General features: G+C 43.1%; 1 protein-coding gene and 1 long non-coding RNA gene across 3 annotated transcripts; one reads left to right on the top strand and one right to left on the bottom strand.

Moving 5' to 3' along the window:
• Positions 1-1,652: 1,652 nt before the first annotated feature.
• LOC140593305 (probable N-acetyltransferase 16) lies at positions 1,653-4,337 on the top strand. Its single transcript, XM_072717406.1, has 4 exons — positions 1,653-1,755; positions 1,997-2,253; positions 2,479-2,703; positions 3,551-4,337. Exons 2-4 carry the CDS (start codon positions 2,065-2,067, stop codon positions 4,121-4,123), a joined length of 987 nt encoding a protein of 328 aa, XP_072573507.1. The 5' UTR covers positions 1,653-1,755; positions 1,997-2,064; the 3' UTR covers positions 4,124-4,337.
• A 107-nt stretch (positions 4,338-4,444) lies between these two features.
• On the bottom strand, positions 4,445-7,197 carry LOC140593306 (uncharacterized). Of its 2 annotated transcripts, none has more exons than XR_011993584.1 (3): positions 5,704-7,197; positions 5,416-5,572; positions 4,445-5,245 (listed from the first exon to the last, which is right to left on the bottom strand). It is a non-coding gene; the product is annotated as an uncharacterized lncRNA (long non-coding RNA). The 2 variants fall into 2 exon arrangements; XR_011993583.1 differs by having other exon boundaries at positions 5,464-5,572; positions 5,704-7,191.
• Positions 7,198-20,512: the final 13,315 nt, after the last annotated feature.

The following is a 20,512-nucleotide window of genomic DNA, read 5'->3' as shown; positions in this document are numbered from 1 at the left end:
ATGACCAAAAACCTAAATAAGCATGTTTTCATTATTCCTTCTCCCAGCCTGCTATGGTATGGGTCAGACTTCCTGCCGACACTGCATATTAAGTCTGAGTTTCCACTCTCATCCTGTTTTGCAATAGCAACTCCAACACAAAACAGGTGTACAACGGACAAGGCTTCAGTAATTCAAGCAATGTTCAGTGGGCAGTGAGAAGGCTGACGTGGGAGTGTGCAAACCTCATTTCAGTGGAGCATACCTCCACTCACCTAACACAATCCTTTGCACCACCAGGAACCTCATCTGAGGCACGGAAGGATAAATGTTTCTGGAGCCTGTTAATGCATGGATTAGGGGTACAACATCAGGGAAGCACAGCCAGTGACACTGCAGAGGTCCAACGGTAAGGTTTTATATCCAACTGTAAAACATTAACCTAAATGTTAATATTATGATTCTACATAGATCACAATGTATCTCTTTGAGGTATTTGAAAGGACACCATAGTCACAGAACTGACCATCCACTCTTTTAATGGATGAACCACAAGGGATTATTCAAGATGGCAACTGACTACAGTACATGTGCAAATCTGTGCCCTCTGTTCCATTGAAAGGATTTTCTCTAAGGCTGGTGAGATTGTAAGCAGCTCTTGGAGCCGCCTGAAACCTGGCACAGTTACACAGATTTTACTCTTAAATAATCTGTAAAACAATTATACACAGATACATTCTACAAAATATTTTTGCAACATTTTTTATGAGGACATTAACATTGTGCGTAAATGAATATGAATATTTGTAAATTGCAAAGGTGACATGTAGGACTGTATAAGGATACAAAATTATGAACAGCTCTGGAAAAAATTAAGAGATCACAGCAGAATATTCAGTTTCACTTCATTTATGAGTATGTGTCTGTGTAAAATACACATTATTTTGCAAACTCCAGCTTGGCTTTTCCTTGATTCTCATTCATGAAGAGCTTCTTCCTTGCTTCTAGGAGCCTGATACAAACTGTCCTAGCAGTGCACTTCACACCACTTAATTTTTCTCATTATTTTTGAAGGTCACTTGAGGTCATCCTCTGATTTATGAGGCACTGCCGCATAAGTTGACAGTCATCTATGCCATTAGAAAGCTGCTTCTGCCATCTGCCTGGCTGGTTTTTGGTCACTCCCAGTGTCTCCTGCTTCCCTTGTTCTTGTGTACTGCTGTCATACAAACTGAGCCTGGAAGCAGCCTCTGCCTCACAGTGTAACCTTCTGCCAGCAGAACCAGGATTAAGCCAGGATTTACAAATTCAGATTTTATCTTAAATATGGAGTGGTCTGTTTATTTTTTCCAGAGCTGTATTTTGTAAAAAGTTGCCATATTTTTTGAGGGCCACTAGGTGCTGCACTAGGTCACATAAATACTCAAGTACACACACTTAGCCTGAATAATTAACCCGAACTGACCGGGGCAGCAGCGTAACAGTATAAATAGCGTATATGTGTTAAGCCGTGGTTAAAAAACAAAGACAAAGTGAGATTGTAGTTCAGGTTAACATAGCATCCTTCATGCGAAGGGGGCAACATCTGGAGAGGAGCAAAGGACGGGTCCAGTATTAAGTTAAAAAGCTGTTTTATAGATTCTTTATTGTGGGACCTTACCTATACCTATATGTTGAGCCGTGGTTAAAAAACAAAGACAAAGTGAGATTGTAGTTCAGGTTAAAAGAGCATCCTTCATGCAAAGGGGGCAACATCTGGAGAGACGCAAAGGACAGGTCCAGTATTAAGTTAAAAAGCTGTTTTATAGATTTTTTATTGTAGAACTTTTGGGGTTTAAAGTAAAATCGGCCAGTTTTAAGTTAGCTGAGGAAATCAAGGTACAGTTAAATTCCTTTGGATTTATATTACTTAAAAATAAACACACGCCAAAGTAGCGCCAATGTTGTTTGTCTCATAAAAATCACATATGAACTTGAATGGTTGCTTGTGTTCTCTATTTTAATGTCTTGATTACAGCAATACACTGAAGATTCAAAGACGTGTGGATTTATCTTATAAACAAAGAAAAGCTCTGCTTGTAAGCAATGAAGGGAGACAAAATAGGTGAAAGCGGCGGGCTGACCTTCTGGCTGGCATCCCCGGGAGATTACGATGACGTGATGGCCATTTCAGACGGCATATACGAAGGCAACGATTACCTGCCTCACCGCTATCACAGCTGGATGACGGAGCCACACAGGGTGGTGATTCTGGCCAAGAGAGATGGAAAGCTGGTAAGAGGACTCTGTAGTGGGCAAGGTGTCAGCCAGCATTAAGAAGCAAGAAGAAGTGAGATGCAGGATTGTTTGGAGAGAATCTATGTTATCTGTGGAGTTTGTAGGACACCAGGTTTGATACTGGGGGGTAGCAGCTCATTACAACATTATACTGGAAATTTTACAGTGAGCATGTTCTTGCCGATGATGATTATGATGATAATGGTGGTGACGTTCTCTCAGGTGGCACTGGAGTCCAGGCTGATTGTTGATGGGGGCAGTACGGTGGTCCTGGAGGGACTGCGTGTCTGTCCCAGCGAGCGTGGCCAGGGCTTGGCTGGGGTCATTATCAGATTCACAAATCAGTACATCCGGCAGCTTTACCCCAATGTCAAGATGAAGAGGCTGGCTTGGGGAAAAGACCCAGGACCTAAGAAGCTGGCCAAGTACTCACTGTTGGCAAAGCGGGTGAGTGGGGGCGGATGTTAATATGCCTCGATTTTGCTTATTCTAGGTGAATTTTGCAGCTGTAAATCATATTAGGGAGGAACGTGTAAGCCTACAGTAGATTTTGCTATATAACGATATTATCGGTAATAGATGGTAACGGACAAGTAATCTGTCGGTGTCACTGAGGAACTGGCGATTATAGATTTGTTGGTGAAGTAGGCATAACCTACACACAAAACAAGATGACAGAAGGATTTATGATGCTACTTTGAGTTCCGCTTTGTAGCCATGTTTCCAATGCAGTTAAAAATGGTTAACTCCTCGATCATTTCTAAAAGAATCTTAGAAATTCGTGTTGAATTCATTTATCTACTTTAGACCAGTGTTTCTCAAACTATGGTACCACACACTGACAGCTTCTTTGCTGCTAGTTAATACAGAACATACTATCTGCTGAGGTGGTACATGGTGTAAAAAGTTTGAGAACCACCTCCCCGCTGTTGGCTAGTTTTAATGCAGCTGTTTCGTAGATTATCCTTAAATAATTCATGTTTTTCTTTCGCCTAAAAAATGTAATTTGTCTGCTTTGTGCTGCTTGCGTGCTTGTCTGTGTGATTGTGTTTTCGGTGTGGGTGTTGGACGACTAGCTTGTTGTTTATCTCGATTTTTTTTTAATTAAAATATCTCATTATTATAATCCTAGTGTAGGTAAGAAAAAAATACCAAACATAAATGCTAAAAGTGTCTCTTGAGGTGTTTCACTCTCCTTTAAGTAATTTTCCCTGTTCCTGGTACTCCTTTTCCTTTTCCCCCTTTCATCCACTCATGCTCCTTTGCTCTTCTGCATCACCTTTCTGTGCTCCAGGCCATCCTCTCACTTCAGATTGAGGCAGAGGCGTTTGATGCCTATCTCTCCACCTTAAGGGCTAAACTGGAACATGAAACAGGGACAGGAAGCCTGGAGCAGGAGTCCAGACTTGTGGTCTTGGAAGAGGAGCAGCTGAGGCACATTCTGCTGGATCCCGGTGTTTCCTCTCAAATCGAGCTGCCTGGTGATGTGATTATTCAGGACTGGCAGCCCTTGAAGCTGGTGGAAAGCAACCTTGAGGTGCTGCGGAGACGGAACCTCACATGGTTGGCTGATAGCTTGGAGCAGCCGACCTTCCTCAGCCTGCACACCCCCCCTTACCCAATCCCCTACAGGACAGGGTCCCTATGCTTGAATATTGACCTGTTTGGCACCAAACCAGATCTAGCCTACAGGGCCTTGCTGGCCCACATGGAGATGGTGAGGGGTGAGATTCAGGGCTTGGTTCTTATGCACATATACATGCATCAGTCATTGTGGGGGAAATTGCAGGCATTTTGTGAGTACTCTGTGGGGGTGAAGCTGTATCACGGCTACTGGGAACAGCTGTTGTTAGAGCACAAGCTCTGATTACATGGCTGGGGGAATGTGCAAGAGCATATGTTTAGCATTGCTTAGAAATGTATTGCACACAGATAAGAAACTTAAGAAGTTCATCAAAAGTTAAATTAGGACATATGCAGTAGGGCTGGGTATCGATTCAGATGTTCCGATTCAATTCGATTTTCAAGTTCTTAATTCGATTCGATTTCGATTCGATTTCAATTCTTGATTTGACAATATGAATGAATATAGATTTAATACAAATCCTACTGTACATTTATAAAATAATAACAGTGAACATAATATTACAAGTGGTTAATTAATAAAAGGAAATTAAGAGCCACAAACCTGTATATAAACACTTTTTCATTTTAAGTACACTTGTGTACAGTAAAAAAGAACTCAAATCTATATTTCAAATGTTTCTAATGTTAATGAATAAACAGAATTGATTTCATCAGATGAAAAACTGATGCTGGAACAGTCAGAACAGTCGCATGCCTTGATGATGATGATGATGGTTGATGATGGTTATTTTAAGTCAGACATTAAGACATAAAATCTCACAGCATTAGTTGTAACATGTAGGCTGCAAGCCTATGAACAGTGTAGATACTTCGCCCAAAAAATAAAATTCTGCCATTCATGCATGTGTGAATTATTTCTTCTGTTGAACCCAAAAGAAGATATTTTGAAGAATATGGATACAGTAACACTGCCTCACTGGAAACTGTATTTTTTTTGCAAGAAAAGGAGTTGGTCAACATGCTCTGGCAGAAGGCAACTTCTTTGAGCAGTAATAATGTCCCCAGCTGTGGAGAAAATTCTTTCAGCTGGGACACTTGTCCCTGGAACACAAAGATAACGTTTTGCCTGGAGAGACAAAAGAGGGTACACTCCTTCATGCTTACACCACCACTTAAGTGGATCTTCTGAGAGAGGTATAGGTGTAACATCTCTGTATTTGCCAACTTCTTCCTGTGCCCTGTCTGCAGTAGAAGTGACTACTTTAGCCACTAGTGCATAGGCTGCACCGAGCAGATCCAACAGCGCACAGGATTCTTTTGACCTCTTTGATGGGGCTGGGGAGGATTTTTGCTCCTGTACAGGTGCACTGCCTCCGTAACCAGCACTGTCAGATTCTTGCTGCTGATAGTTAAAAAACAAGGAAACTATCAATTAATATTTTATTTGAATGTAATTTTGCCCACCACCACACAGAAATGTTTTTGTTTTACTTTAATTTATTATATTTATATGCTGTTAATATATATATTGGTTGGCTTCAATTTTCAGTTTTAAACCTTTATACGACTTACATCATGTGCCTTAACTTGCTCAAGACTCAGAGTGACCATCTCACTGACCAATGATGTGAATGTGTCCTCCCGTTCCTCTTCAGAGATGAAAGGGAGAGATTTGAAACGAGGGTCCAAGGCAGACGCAACATGCAGCTTCTCTTTTAGATTTTCATATCTGTAAAGATAGATAACCACATTTAAATAACATTATGGCATCAACACAAACTTACAATTAACAAAAATGTAATCTTTTATAACATTAACACACATTTTATATTTTATAGATAGCTGTATTTATAAACATACCTCAACTTCAAGTTGTCATGCATGGCAGATTTGAGTTCCTTAATGACAGTAGAATCACTGTCACTCGAGCGCATCTCATCAAGGAGCTGTGCGTGCAATGGTGCAATAACAGAGAGTGTGGCTGTGTTCTTTCCAGACATCACCAGAGTTGCGCTTTTCATCGGCTGAAGAGCTTTCACGATGTCCTCTGCCACAGTTATATGCTCCTCTGTCAAGGTGCAAAGATCCTTTTCGCTTCGACGGACTTCAGGAGAAAGAAGTGCCGCTGATATTGCCGGCTGCTGCTCCAAAAATCTGTCGAGCATGTCCAGCGCGCTATTCCATCTGGTCACCACATCAATTTTAAGTTTGCGACAGGGCAGGTTCAGTAGCATTTGTTTTTCTTTGAAAACTTTGTTAGCATTAGCGCTCCTGTGAAAGAATGTCACTATGCGCCTCACTCGACTTAACAACCGAGAGACGGCCGGAAGTTTCAGCGCAGCTTGCGAAGCCAGATTTATCGTGTGAGCAAAGCAGCCAATATGGAGCAGCTCCATCATCTCCACTGCACGTATCATATTAGCAGCGTTATCGGTCACAATGACCGGGTCTTTCTTAGTGAGCCCCCACTCTTCCAACGCCTCTGAAAGCAATGCACATATATTTGCCCCTGTGTGAGTAGCCTGCATAGCTCTGGTCTGCAACACATTTGAAACCAGAACCCAATCATCACGTAAATAGTGGCAGGTGATTGTGACATAGCTGTCTTGACTCCTTGACGTCCATGTATGCAGCCATCACACGTGAGGGCCACTCTGTCCGCTGTCTGAAGGGACAGAGAAATGTTTCCCTTCACTTCATCGTACAGTCTTGGGATAATTTCTTCGCTTAATCGTTTACGACTAGGAATAGAATAACGAGGCTCCAGCACATTCAACATGTAACGGAATCCGTCGTTTTCGACAACGCTGTATGGTCTTAAATCTTTGCAAATAAATAATGCAATAGATTCAGTGATGTTTTGTGCATGAGTTGAATTGTGAGGAATTTTACTTTTGAATGCGTCTGAAATCTTCGGTTGTCTGTTAGGCTGCGGGGGTGCTAGAATCTGCACGTCTGGGTGATGTCTTGTCAAATGGCTCCGCAGATTTGTAGTATTACTACAACATTTCACCTCAGAGTTACAAATCAGGCATATAGCTGTGTTCTTGTCCACTGTAACTTTATCTTTCTTGCGCAATGTGAAATGCTTCCATACCTCTGACTTTTTATTTGAAGGTGTGGTTGGTATCGGGAACGCACCTGAATCCGCCATTTTATGAATGAAATGAATGAATAACGGACTCTCCATTGTAACATAGCGCAAGGTAAATAAGGGGATGACACCTAGTGGATTAGACCAGTAATAAGATTAGCGTAAATCTTACGTTTAATGCTTGTGTAAATAAATATCGAAAAAATCGATACGTGTCCATTGAGAATCGATTTTGAATCGACTACATTTTAAAAAACGATATATCGAAAAATCGATTTTTTTGCCGAGCCCTAATATGCAGTACAGTGTTAAAGTCTTAGGAAGTCAAAGAAAATGTTGAAAGCTATTTGTCTGGGTAGTAAGTGTATATTTGCTCTGAAGAAACACAATTTAACATTAAAAGATACGTAAATTAACAGTAGCATTAACAAGAGGTTCCTGATATCTTGGATGGCTAGATGAACACCACTCCAGTTCCCAAGCCTCTCCTCAGGGGCATCCCAGTTATTCCATGTGTTCTTGAGGGAATAATGGGACGGCCGGTTGTTTAGTAACAGTAGACAAGATGGTGTCGGTCAGGATACAAAAAAATAGGATGAGGGGACGTGATTCTTTACTGAGCTGTATTGGATTCCAGCAGTGATCATGCAGTTTACACCCAGTATTGTCATCAGTCTGGAACAACTAGGTATATGAGTACAGTACATTCCCAATCCAAACGGTAGCTTAGAGTACATACATATAATATTATCCTTCAAGAAAATAAATGAGAAAATACACGCATAGTAACTTAGCCTGGTTACATACAGGATAATGGCGACACCTTGTGGTTAAATAACAGTGCTATATCCTCCTGAGACCCGACCTATTCATTTATGTCCCATTGTAGTGGACATTGTATTTTTGCATCTATTTTTTCACTGATGTGAAACGTATTTATTCTTGGTGTGCACTGAAGAGGACATGCTGTGAAATTAAAATAAGAATAAATTTGAAAAAATCTAAATTGTAAGATGTCTTATTTCCTCCAAAGACAAATAACCTACAATTGAAGGACATTTTTTTCCTTGGGTCTCAGGAGGATATAATCGCATCCGCATACAGACGGTTTTTCCTTGCATCGGACGCTGCTAATAAAACTATTCTTAACCGTATGAAAGACAATGCTGTTTAACTTTACCAAATGGAATGGCACGGGCTTCTCAATATTAACGTAACACATCCTCCAGCCTGGTACGTCTGCTCATTGTTATATAATTAACCATAACTCCATCATGCTCTTTACGCAGGGAATGGTCTAACTTATAGGATACTGTATACAGTAACATAACTTTTCCCCATTTACTCAATACTGGATATATTGCGGGTTGGATCACCCAAAGGAAAAGGGGGAAGTGGGAATAGGGAATATTAGCAATAACGAAGCAAGCCAAACTGTAAGCAGAACGTGGGCACTCGACCCCTTTCATGCGATACTGCAAGGTTAACTCGCAATGTGCATACGCGACTTACAGTGACGCACGCGACGTGGCTGAGTGTAGTATAGCCAGTGGCAGAAGTTTTATGCAGGTTGGTCTCTATTTTACTCCGTTCCTATTGAAGGAGCTGGTTTGTCTTTAGGTGAGCCTTATTACTTCCGGTGGTGCACTCGAGGAATGGATGGCAAGGGCAGGGACAGAGATTGAGATAAAAGCGGGAATAAGGAATTGTTCGGTCAGTCCGGTTGGGAAGAGGGAGGGAGAGAGTTCATTCGAACACAGAGTCGAGCGTTTTGCGAGTTGGATGAGAGTAGTTCATTCGCACTGCAGGCGAAACTTTCACCCTCTACAGCCAGCCCAATACGTGAAACGAAGGAGGAATTTTAGTCACACTGACTGGTGTATTGCGTTTGGGTGTATCTTTACGGATGGATGGTAAGCATTTGTGGATTGTTTGTTAAATGACATTCTATTTTTTGCGTGATATTGGAATAATTTGTTGAGCTGTATTGTAACCAAGCGACATCGCTTTATACCTAGCCGTAATTTGGAGCTGCAGCAATAGGATATATTACGGCGTTGCATGTACGTGAAATGTAGAGGTGACGTAGTACGCAATAAACTGGACATTTTAAAACGCTTAATGTGAAAAGGCTTAATGTAACTTAATGTGCCAAAACAACCACCAAAAATCACCAAATTTGTCACACATATATCTGGCCATAAAGACTTTTACCTGACAAAAAATCAAAACCGACATTCTAAAACGCTTAATGTGAAAAAGCTTAACGTAACTTAATGTACCAAAACAGCCACTAAAATAAAAAATCACCAAATTTCTCACACATGTACTGTATCTGATCATAAAGACTTTCACCTGACAAAAAAATCAAAACCGAAATGCTAGGAATATGGACTTTATCTTGCGTTAAGCGTTTTCCTCTCCATTGACGCCCATTATAAGGAAAATGCTTAATGTAAAATTTGGTGATTTTTGGTGGCTGTTTTAGTACATTAAGTCACGTTAAGTCTTTTCCTGAAAAAGTGCACGCGGTAAATAGAGTGCGGACATGCCACGCATACAAAGATGAATGTTCACTTTGTGGCCTGAAAGGACACTGGGCACGATGCTGCAGAAGTAGCAAGTGGAGAAAACAGCAATACAACAGTAAAGGAAGTAAGCTCCACCCTTGACAAATAAAACGCTAAAAACATCAGGCACCCAGAAACAGCCACAGCCAACAGATTCCAAAATCGATGCCGTAGACAGCCACGACCCTGCAGAAGAGAACATGCATCAGCAGCAGTTTTGCTCCATCACAATTAGCGCAAAGTATGCATAGTATTAACAGCAAAACCAGGGAGGAAGCATACACGGTTTTGAACGCAGAACCACCTGATATACTGGGCCACGGGCATACATTATGTCTATACACTCACCTAAAGGATTATTAGGAACACCTGTTCAATTTCTCATTAATGCAATTATCTAATCAACCAATCACATGGCATCATTGAGGGTCCAATCTGGTTCCTCAATGCATTTAGGGGTGTGGTCCTGGTCAAGACAATCTCCTGAACTCCAAACTGAATGTCAGAATGGGAAAGAAAGGTGATTTAACCAAATTTGAGCATGGCATGGTTGTTGGTGCCAGACGGGCCGGTCTGAGTATTTCACAATCTGCTCAGTTACTGGGATTTTCACGCACAACCCATTTCTAGGGTTTACAAAGAATGGTGTGCAAAGGGAAAAACATCCAGTATGCGGCAGTCCTGTGGGCGAAAATGCCTTGTTGATGCTAGAGGTCAGAGGAGAATGGGCCGACTGATTCAAGCTGATAGAAGAGCAACTTTGACTGAAATAACCACTTGTTACAACCGAGGTATGCAGCAAAGCATTTGTGAAGCCATAACACGCACAACCTTGAGGCGGATGGGCTACAACAGCAGAAGACCCCACTGGGTACCACTCATCTCCACTACGAATAGGAAAAAGAGACTACAATTTGCATGAGCTCACCAAAATTGGACAGTTGAAGACTGGAAAAATGTTGCCTGGTCTGATGAGTCTCGATTTCTGTTGAGACATTCAAATGGTAGAGTCAGACTTTGGCGTAAACAGAATGAGAACATGGATCCATCATGCCTTGTTACCACTGTGCAGGCTGGTGGTGGTGGTGTAATGGTGTGGGGGATGTTTTCTTGGCACACTTTAGGCCCCTTAGTGCCAATTGGGCAACGTTTAAATGCCACGGCCTACCTGAGCATTGTTTCTGACCATGTCCATCCCTTTATGACCACCATGTACCCATCCTCTGATGGCTACTTCCAGCAGGATAATGCACCATGTCACAAAGCTCGAATCATTTCAAATTGGGTTCTTGAACATGACAATGAGTTCACTGTACTAAAATGGCCCCCACAGTCACCAGATCTCAACCCAATAGAGCATCTTTGGGATGTGGTGGAATGGGAGCTTCGTGCCCTGGATGTGCATCCCACAAATCTCCATCAACTGCAAGATGCTATCCTATCAGTATGGGGCAACATTTCTAAAGAATGCTTTCAGCACCTTGTTGAATCAATGCCACGTAGAATTAAGGCAGTTCTGAAGGCAAAAGGGGGTCAAACACCGTATTAGTATGGTGTTCCTAATAATCCTTTAGGTGAGTGTAAATAGACATGGGAGCATCTGGAAATACTGTCCCATTACGAACATTCAAACAAATTTATGGTGACTCCAATGTTTACAAGAGACTAAAGAAAAATTATAATAAATTATAGTTAATAATAAATAACAGTACAGTATATGCTCGCAATTGTATACGGGATGCAAAGATATCACACTTACCTATATGGAAAATCATTTACTGTAATAACTGATCACAAACCTCTTACTGTATAACCATCTGTGCAAAGCCTTTGCATGCAGCACCCCCACGACTCCAGCGCATGCTGATCAAAACACAAGGGTACAACTACCAAGTCCAATACTGACCTGGATTACAAATGATCCTGGCAGACACTCTCAGCCGACTGCGAAACCCGGAGAACCATGGTAACATCGAGCTACTGTAAATGAGCGTGAAGATGGGATAGATGCTGAGATTGAAAACCCAAAAAATATACTATTGCCATCATAGTATGTTTAATAAGACAAACAAGCAGGCAGCAGATGTGGTATTACTGTTTATTCTGTTTCAGACAGTATTAAAAAAGATGACCACCGTGCCGAGGACGTGACTCTAGGCGGTGATGGTGCTGCCGTGCCGAGCACATCTTCAGGCACTGTCTGCGCACACTCCCTTTATAGAAATGCGTGCACAGTTGATTGCTCTGATTACATTTGGAAAACCCGACATTGCTACGAATTGTGCTTTGATGTTTGTTTCTTCGACCACAGTGTAAGGAAATCTTATATATCTGATTGCAAGTGGATAATACCATCCCATTCAACTACCATGGCGCGATGATGACTGAGAAATTCCTGGAATCTGGAAAGACCTGTCAGAGCCCCCAACTGTACTCCAGTCCAGTGGTTGTGCAAGTGTAAGACCAAAGCAGAAGCAGATGTCTTCTGGCACTGGCACCTGGCTAAGTCAGGGGTTCCTTAACATGGTCCTAGCAGCCTCCATCGCAAACAAGCCTCTGGAAGCCTGGTCAGGGGAGCCTGCTGCTTCTCCAGTATCCTGCCCAGTCTTGAGCTTCCTGAGTCTGGTCCACAGGGGTCCAGTCATTTTGTGTTTGCCTCCGCAGCGGTCCCCAAGGCTGTTGTCACCTAGGTACCCACCTCGTCTTTCCTTGTTGTCACCATCCCAAAGGGAAGGGTCTCGGGTTTACCCCTTCAGGAAACACGAAGGGGGACTCTCTGGACCTACCTCTGAGCCCTGAATATTGAGCTCTGGTCTCTGCTCATGGTTTTGTTTTCTACCGTCCCATGTCCTGGAATGGACAGTGGGATAAGTCAGGGTCTCTAGGATGGGCAGGCTGGTTCTCCATCTCCTGTTGGGGAAGACGGGGTCACAGAGTTCAGGCCATCCGCCCTGGTCCAGTTACCATGTCACCTCGATGCTCTGGTCCCTCTTTTCCTCCAGTACCCATCCTGGAGCCCTCTCGTCGGCCTCCAGCACTCATCTTTCAGTCCCCTCGTCGGCCTCCAGTTCCCTTCCTTCCATTCCAAGGTGTCACCAGACCCAGCTCCTGCTCTAGTTGTGCCGCTGCTTAGCCTAGCCTCTCATACACCTAGGCCCGTGGCGGTCCACTCTCCTTGTCCCTCTGTGTCTCACCCCGGTCTGTTAAACCTCCAGTGTCTCTTCAACCCCAGTCTGTTCCTACTGAGTCCCTTCCTCCTCTGTTCCCAAGCCTGCTGCCCCGTCAAGCTCCTTCTGTTCCCTTTCCTTCCTGGTCCCTGCCTCATGTCCCTGGTCTTGTCCCTCAATTTCCACATCGTGCCCCTTTTTTCCCTTCCCTTCCAGTTCCCCTATTCCTTTCTGGTCCCCACATGTTTCAGATCCTGTCCCTTCGTGTCCTGCTCCCAACATAGTTGTCCCTGGTTCTGTCCCTCAGTCTTCGTGTCTAGTCCCCAAGACATTTGTTCCTGGTCTACAAGTTTTGTTCCCTTTTGTGTTCATGCATCTGGTGGCCCTATCCCAGGTCCTCCTATTCTCCCTTGTGGTCCTCACTCCCTTGTTCCACCTTCTGGCTCGGTCTGTTCAGTTCCCTGGTTCCCGCAAGGTTTTTCCCTCCTTCTCTTGTTTTGTGTGTTGTTCTGGTTCTGTCCCCCCTCTCTCCGTAGCCCTAGCAATACCTGTGAGGAAATGAAAATATGGACTGTCTGGGGGTCCCCGAGGTGCAGGTTGGGAAACACTGCTGTAATGGACATAGCTGGTAAGGGAGGCATGGAGGCAAGAGTAGTTCAACCAAGGAGACCTCAATAGATAGTTGACAAGTGTTTATTTGTTGAACAAATTTAAATGAGTATGTGGACAGTGATTTGGCGAAGCCCGTCTCTTGGTCGTTGGTTCCATCGACTCTGAAGCCGACAGATCTGGCTGGGCAACCAGGCAGGAGGTGAAGGAGCCAAGCCCGGACCAGGACAGGGAGCCGAAGGTGGTGGAGGGGAGGAGGTAGAAGAACGAGTAGCTGTAACGGCAAAGAAGTGGGTTAGATTGACTCTTTATAAAAAACCTGGACCGCTGTGATTGGACGCGCTAATGTTCATTAGGTCTCCTTGTTTGAACTTTCTTATTCACTTTCATTTAATAAATTAAGGATTTCACCAAGATTACACCATGTTACTTTGTTATATTACTGGTTGTTCTATTACTTTGTAACACAGAAATCCTAGCTTGTGTGGCCTCCTGTAATAGTAATGGTAATTAGAAAACCACCCTGCCCTCACTCCCTACTGAGACCTAAAGGCAAGGTGCTATTCAATGCAAATCAGTTACTGTACCAAAGGCTGCCACAAGATAGTATGATCAAGGAACTGAGTCATTCATCACCATCTTCTGGTTCCTGTGCTTTTATCTCGGGGCTCCTGTTGGCTGTGATCAAACATGATCTATTGTATTAGACTCCGTGAAAAGTCTGGTATCACACCCACAATTTAGGATAAGAAGGCTGAGAAGACTGGGCATAACAACATTCACTGCACCAGAGAACATTATCTGGAAATAAACTTCTTCCTCCAAAAGAAAGTGTCTCTGGTCTGGTTCATTGCTTAAGGCTGAAACAACGGAATCTATTACAAAACATAGGTGAATAATCAAAGAACATAAGAACATAAGAACATAAGAAATTTACAAACGAGAGGAGGCCATTCGGCCCATCAAGCTCGTTTGGGGAGAACTTAGCTAATAGCTCAGAGTTGTTAAAATCTTATCTAGCTCTGATTTAAAGGAACCCATGGTTTTAGCTTCTACTACAATAGCAGGAAGACTATTCCATACTCTGACTACACGCTGTGTAAAGAAGTGCTTCCTCAAATTTGTTTTAAAATGTTCTCCCGCTAATTTCCACTTATGGCCACGAGTTCTAGTATTTAGACTAATATTGAAATAGTCATTTGGCTGAACGGCATCCAGACCCGTTAGAATCTTATAGACCTGAATCATATTCCCCCTTAGTCTCCTTTGCTCAAGGCTGAACAGATTCAGTTCCGCTAACCTCTCCTCGTAAGACATTCCTCTAAGACCAGGAATCATTCTCGTAGCTCTTCGTTGCACCTTTTCTAAGGCAGCAATGTCCTTCTTGAGGTATGGTGACCAAACCTGCACACAGTATTCTAGGTGGGGTCTTACCAAGGAATTATATAAGTGTAACATCACCTCCCTTGACTTAAACTCCACACATCTAGAGATATAACCCAACATTCTGTTCGCCTTTTTTATTGCTTCCCCACATTGGCGAGAGTGGGACATGGAAGCATCAATATACATACCGAGATCTTTCTCGTAATCAGCTACCTTTATTTCAGTGGAACCCATAAAATATCTGTACTGTATATTTCTGCTCCCTGCATGGATTACCTTACATTTATCTGTGTTAAATTTCATCTGCCAAGTATCAGCCCATTCGCTAATTAAATCCAGATCCCGTTGGAGCCTCTCTGCTGCTAGATTAGTATCTGCTACCCCGCCCACCTTAGTGTCGTCTGCAAATTTAACCAGTTTACTGTATGTATTCGTGTCAATATCATTAATGTAAATTAGGAACAATAGTGGTCCTAAAATTGAACCCTGCGGTACCCCACTATAAACGGAGGCCCACTGTGACATAGTGCCTCTAATAACTACTCGCTGCTTCCTATCAGTTAGCCAGTTTTTGATCCAAGCTGCCACAGTTCCTAAAATTCCTGCAGCTTTAAGCTTTAACAAGAGCCGTTTGTGGGGGACAACATCAAAGGCTTTCTGGAAATCTAAGTAAATCACATCATAGGCCTTTTTGTGATCAATTTCACTTGTAGCTTCCTCAAAGAACTCAAGCAGATTCGTTAAGCAGGATCTACCTCTCCTAAATCCATGTTGGCTATCCTTTATAATGTTATTTGCATCTAGGTAATCTACCATTTTCACTTGAATTATAGCTTCCATTATTTTTCCAGTAATGCTAGTTAAACTGATTGGCCTATAGTTTGCCGGATTACTTCTATCCCCTTTTTTGAATATGGGTGTTATATTAGCATGCTTCCAATCTGATGGTACCACACCCGCAGATAACGATTTCTGGAATATTAAAGTCAAAGGTTGGCTAATAATATCCCTCATCTCTTTCAAGACTAAAGGTAAGATGCCATCAGGCCCCTGTGATTTATTTATTTTGAGTTTAGCTAGGCTTAGTATCACATCAACCTCAGTTATACATATATTGGTCATAGACGATGCTGTATTCGTATTAATTGGTGGTAAGTTACTTGTGTTCTCTATTGTGAACACCCTTGAAAAATAATCATTAAACTCATTTACCATATCAATTTCGTTATCAATTATAAGGCCCTTACTATCCTGTAAATTAGTGATTTCAGCTTTTAGTGCTCTCTTGGAGTTCAAATATTGGAAGAAACCTTTACTGTCATGCTTAGCCTCCAATGCAATTTTTCTTTCTACATCCCTCTTTGATAGCCTAATGTCATTTTTTAACTCTAAAAGCATGTATTATAATAAGGGGTACACATAAGGAAGAGGACTGCTGTTGCCTCACAGGAACAGAGGTCAAACCCCATCAATTCTCAATGAAGACAAAACAAGTCTGACTCTCAGACATTACACTGTGGTGTTCAATCAAACATAACAATAATTAATACTTTATTGATCCCTGTGGGGAAATTCTCTTTACATATACATACATCTATAGGTGAGAGCAAGCTGGTCACGAAGGGCAGCCACCTGTTGTGGCACCCAGGGAGCTGGGGGGGGATTAAGGGCTTTGCTCAAGGACTCACAGACTCGCTGAGGCCTGAAAGAACATGGTACCACAACAAACCTGCCAAGAGAGGGCCGCCCACCAAAACTCACAGACTGGGCAAGGAGAGCATTAATCAGAGATGCAGCATGGAGACCAAAGGTAACCCTGAATGAATTGCAGAGTTCCACAGCAGAGACTGGAGTATCTGTCCATAGGACCACAATACGCCATACACTCCATAGAGCTGGGCTTTATGGAAGAGTGGTCAGAAAAAAGCCATTATTTAGCGTTAAAAATAAGAGGGCATGTGGACGACTGCCCAGATTTCAGCCACCAAGGAGAATGCCATGTCTGGCGCAAAACTAACACATCCCATCACCCCCAGAACACCATCACCACAGTGAAACATGGTGGTGGGAGCATCATGCTGTGGGGATGTTTTTCAGCAGCAGGGACTGGGAAACTGGTCCAAGATGAGGTAATGATGGATGGTGCTAAATACAGGGATATTCTTGAGCAAAACCTGTGTCAGTCTGCCTGTGATTTGAGACTGGGATGGATGTTCACCTTCCAGCAGGACAATGACCCGAAGCATACTGCTAAAGCAACACTCGAGTGGTTTCAGGGGAAACATTTAAATGTGTTGGAATGGCCTAGTCAAAATCTAGACCTCAATCCAACTGCAGGCATTTTGTGAGTGCTCTGTGGGGGTGAAGCTGTATCACGGCTACTGGGAGCAGCTGTTGTCAGAGCACAAGCTCTAGTTGCTTAGAAATGTATTGCACACAGATAAGAAACTTATTAAGTTCATCGGAAGTTAAATTAGGAGATATGCAGTACAGTGTAAAAGTCTTAGGAAGTCAAAGAAAATGTTGAAAGATATTTGTCTGGGTAGTAAGTGTATATTTGCTCTGAAGAAACACAATTTAACATTAAAAGATATGTAAATTAACAGTAGCATTAACAAAGAGGTTCGTGATATCTTGGATGGCTAGATAAACACCACTTCAGTTCCCAAACCTCTCCTCGGGCACCCTAGTTATTCTATGTGTTCTTGAGGGAATAATGGGACGGCCGGTTGTTTAGTAACAGTAGACAAGATGGTGTGTCGGTCAGGATACGAAAAATGAGGATGAGGGGACGTGATTCTTTACTGAGCTTTATTGGATTACAGCAGTGATCATGCAGTTTACACCCAGTATTGTCATCAGTCTGGAACTGTGTAAAAACATCTGCTTATGCTTCTGAACACATCTTCAGTGATGTTCCTGGAATCATTGGGTGTTTTGGGTCTTTCGACATCGTACCCCATCGTACCCCAGCTAGTGCATGGTCAATTTCTTTCTGTGAGGAGGCAAGTTTTCCGCTGCGCTTCTGCCCCAGCAGGTTTTTCGTGAACTGGAAGGGTTGGCGATAAAGGCTGCTCGTTTACGCGCCCTCTCACGTCGCCGCCTCTGATGCCACTCTGCCTAGCGGAGAACCCTGATCTTCTTCCGTAGGATGCACATTAACTGGGCTAGGCCAATATGTTCCTCTTCTCCTGCCACCTTATGCTGGGCCTTCAGTGCTTCCATCTCCTTCCTGATGTTGTGGATCTTTGCAGCTCTATGATTCTTTGTATAAGAAGTTCCAGAGCCTTTTCCGTTCAGTTGCAATGCTGACAATGATCGTGGTCATGGCTTGAAGTTTCCGGTCAGCCCCTCCCTTCACCATCGCTTCCAGAATTTGGTCGATATCATCGTCAAACTGCTTCCACAGTGAAGTCATGGTAGATGCAGGCTACCATGCTTGACTTGATGCTTGGGGGAGTAGTCATCAGCACATGGAGGTTCTGGGCACTGTGGGGTGACTCTGGGCCAGGCTCCTCCTGCGTCTCACCAGGTTGTACACCTGTGCATTGTGATGCTTCTGCTCCCAACGAACACTTTATCTTTGCTTGGTGGATTTTCAAGCCATGGATGTTCTTGCAGACCTTACCACATGTACACTGCTTGCTCATAGTCGTTTGTCCATTGCCTAGGTCTGTTACCATAGTGTCCGTCAGACTGGGGTGCTCATTCTCCCCCCCAATCGGGCACCCCTGGGGGTATTTTTCCGTTGAGTACATCGTAGCTTGGTTGGGCGTCCTCCTCTTGGTGGACACAGATTGGGTTGCCAGCCCGTTCTGCCCAGGTTGTCGTCTCTCCGAGCAGTCACTGTCTCTCCAGTAGTCGCCACACTATTTGTGGTTGTCATCCAGCCTTTCCTGGTTGTCACTGATCTCTCAGGGTGCTCACTGTGTAAATACATCTGCTGATGCTTCTGGACACATCTTCAGGTATATGAGTACATTCCCAATCCAAATGGTTGCTCAGAGTACATACAAATAATACTACCCTTCAAGAAAATAAATGAGATGCACAAAAAATAAACGCGAAATAACTTAGCCTGGTTACATGAAGGATAATGGCTGGCGACACCTTGTGGTGTAACTATTAATACATTTAACAAAATAAACATTTTTAACAATTTAACGGTTGAATTAAACAGTCAAAAACACACAGTCTCATTCACTGGGATGACAGCCAAGCCATCCTCAGGCAGGGTCACTCCCTTCGCCATCATGTTCATGTCCGATGGACAAGTACGGTTATAAGTGCTCCAACGGCATTGCATAGCAGTTACAGTCAGTTCTCGCACCCACGCCCTGTAACGCTCAAGGTCCTCAGCCTCCCATGGTCTACTAACAGCCCACGTGATAATTACCTGGGTTCAAAAAAACCATCCCTCTCCTGTTCTATTTATGCCTACTTACAAACGAAGTGTGGTGAAACTCCAGTGATTTGACTTATCAACCTGAGTCAGATAGAGGATTGGATTGCTTTTAGCATACTCCTGTTGTGATTGGTCATGTGTGGCCTTAAGGGCCTCCTCCACTGCTTGTGACTAAATAGCAATACCAGAAATGCAACAAATAGGTGATGGTGGAGCTGAGGTCAATGACCCCAGCTTGCGAGTCATAAGCCCAACCATAACAGACAAAGAGCTGAAGCATGTTCGATTTAGGATTGCCATATGATGATAACTGTACGGAATCCTGTAGAAGGGCCATGCAGCAGAAGTGTGGGGCATACAGTATAATGACAAACCCAACAGTCTGAAACATTCAGCTCAGCAGTTCACTGCTCGGGCCAAAAGTTCCACAGCATTGGCATCCGTCACCTCCCTTTTCCCTCGATCTGGTTCTGTTGGAGTACAGTGTGCGACACAGCTGGAAAAAGTGTTTTCCATAAAATTTATAGCATCGATCCTAAATTTAACAATCACAAAAAAATGGTTCTCATTGAAAAGGCAACACAGTTGTGACCCTCTGAGGGGCCAGTCTTGAAAGAACCACCAGGATTGGACATGCAGTGGGTTTGGTGGACCCACGTGTTGATTCCCTCCACCTTCACTGTGTGAGGGGTCACCGTCAGGACCTGGTGTGGCCCCGTCCATCTTGGTGTGTTCCATTTATTCCTCCTCAAGTTACAAACTAACACCCATTGTGGAAGTTAAATTGGACATTGGTAGACCTGGGTGGGGAGGCATATTGGGTCTGTTATGTTTTAGGCCTTAGGCAAGAAGAGATTGTTTTGAATACTGTGTGACCTCGCTTTGTGATAGTTGCCTGCAGTTAGTTCCGCAGACCCTGAAGAAAGCTTGGACCTTGGAGAGGCAGACAGTGGAGCAAAGGGGGGGAGAAACAACCTGCAGGAAGAGATTGGAAGCCGCCCCAACTGGTGCACAAAGAGTTATAGCTTAATAAAATAGTTGCAGTAGACAATACATAATATGTTACGCTGTAGTGCAAATGTATAAGTAATCATGTTAATCATACTAATCATATGTTAACCATGTATTTGCAGTGATTCAGTGACAATACGTCAATGTGTTAATCATTAATAAATGGAACACCCAAACATTAACAGTGATTCAATGTCATATAATCAATATCTATATACATATCTCAAGTAGAGTCTAGAAGTGAGCCAGATTCCGGTAAACTGAGCAAAATGGGTGGACTTTACCTTGCTACCAAGGTGAACCAATGGAGCAGGAGAATTGTGTTTGTTATTCATTTGAGCTTGGTTTGTTGGTGTTTTGTGACCAATCAGGACTTATAAGTCCTTATTTGGAATTGGGAGTTATGGCTTATCAACTGGTTGCTCTG

This window comes from Paramormyrops kingsleyae, chromosome 10 (assembly GCF_048594095.1).
Source record: "Paramormyrops kingsleyae isolate MSU_618 chromosome 10, PKINGS_0.4, whole genome shotgun sequence".
In the NCBI taxonomy this organism is placed as follows: Eukaryota; Metazoa; Chordata; class Actinopteri; order Osteoglossiformes; family Mormyridae; genus Paramormyrops; species Paramormyrops kingsleyae.
This window is presented reverse-complemented; position numbering and strand designations above follow the sequence as displayed.

Coding starts and splice junctions, on each gene's coding strand:
- LOC140593305 (XM_072717406.1), top strand. CDS start 2,065: ATGAAGGGAGACAAAATAGGTGAAAGCGGCGGGCTGACCTTCTGGCTG. Junction 2,254..2,478: donor CCAAGAGAGATGGAAAGCTG/GTAAGAGGACTC, acceptor ACGTTCTCTCAG/GTGGCACTGGAGTCCAGGCT. Junction 2,704..3,550: donor ACTCACTGTTGGCAAAGCGG/GTGAGTGGGGGC, acceptor TCTGTGCTCCAG/GCCATCCTCTCACTTCAGAT.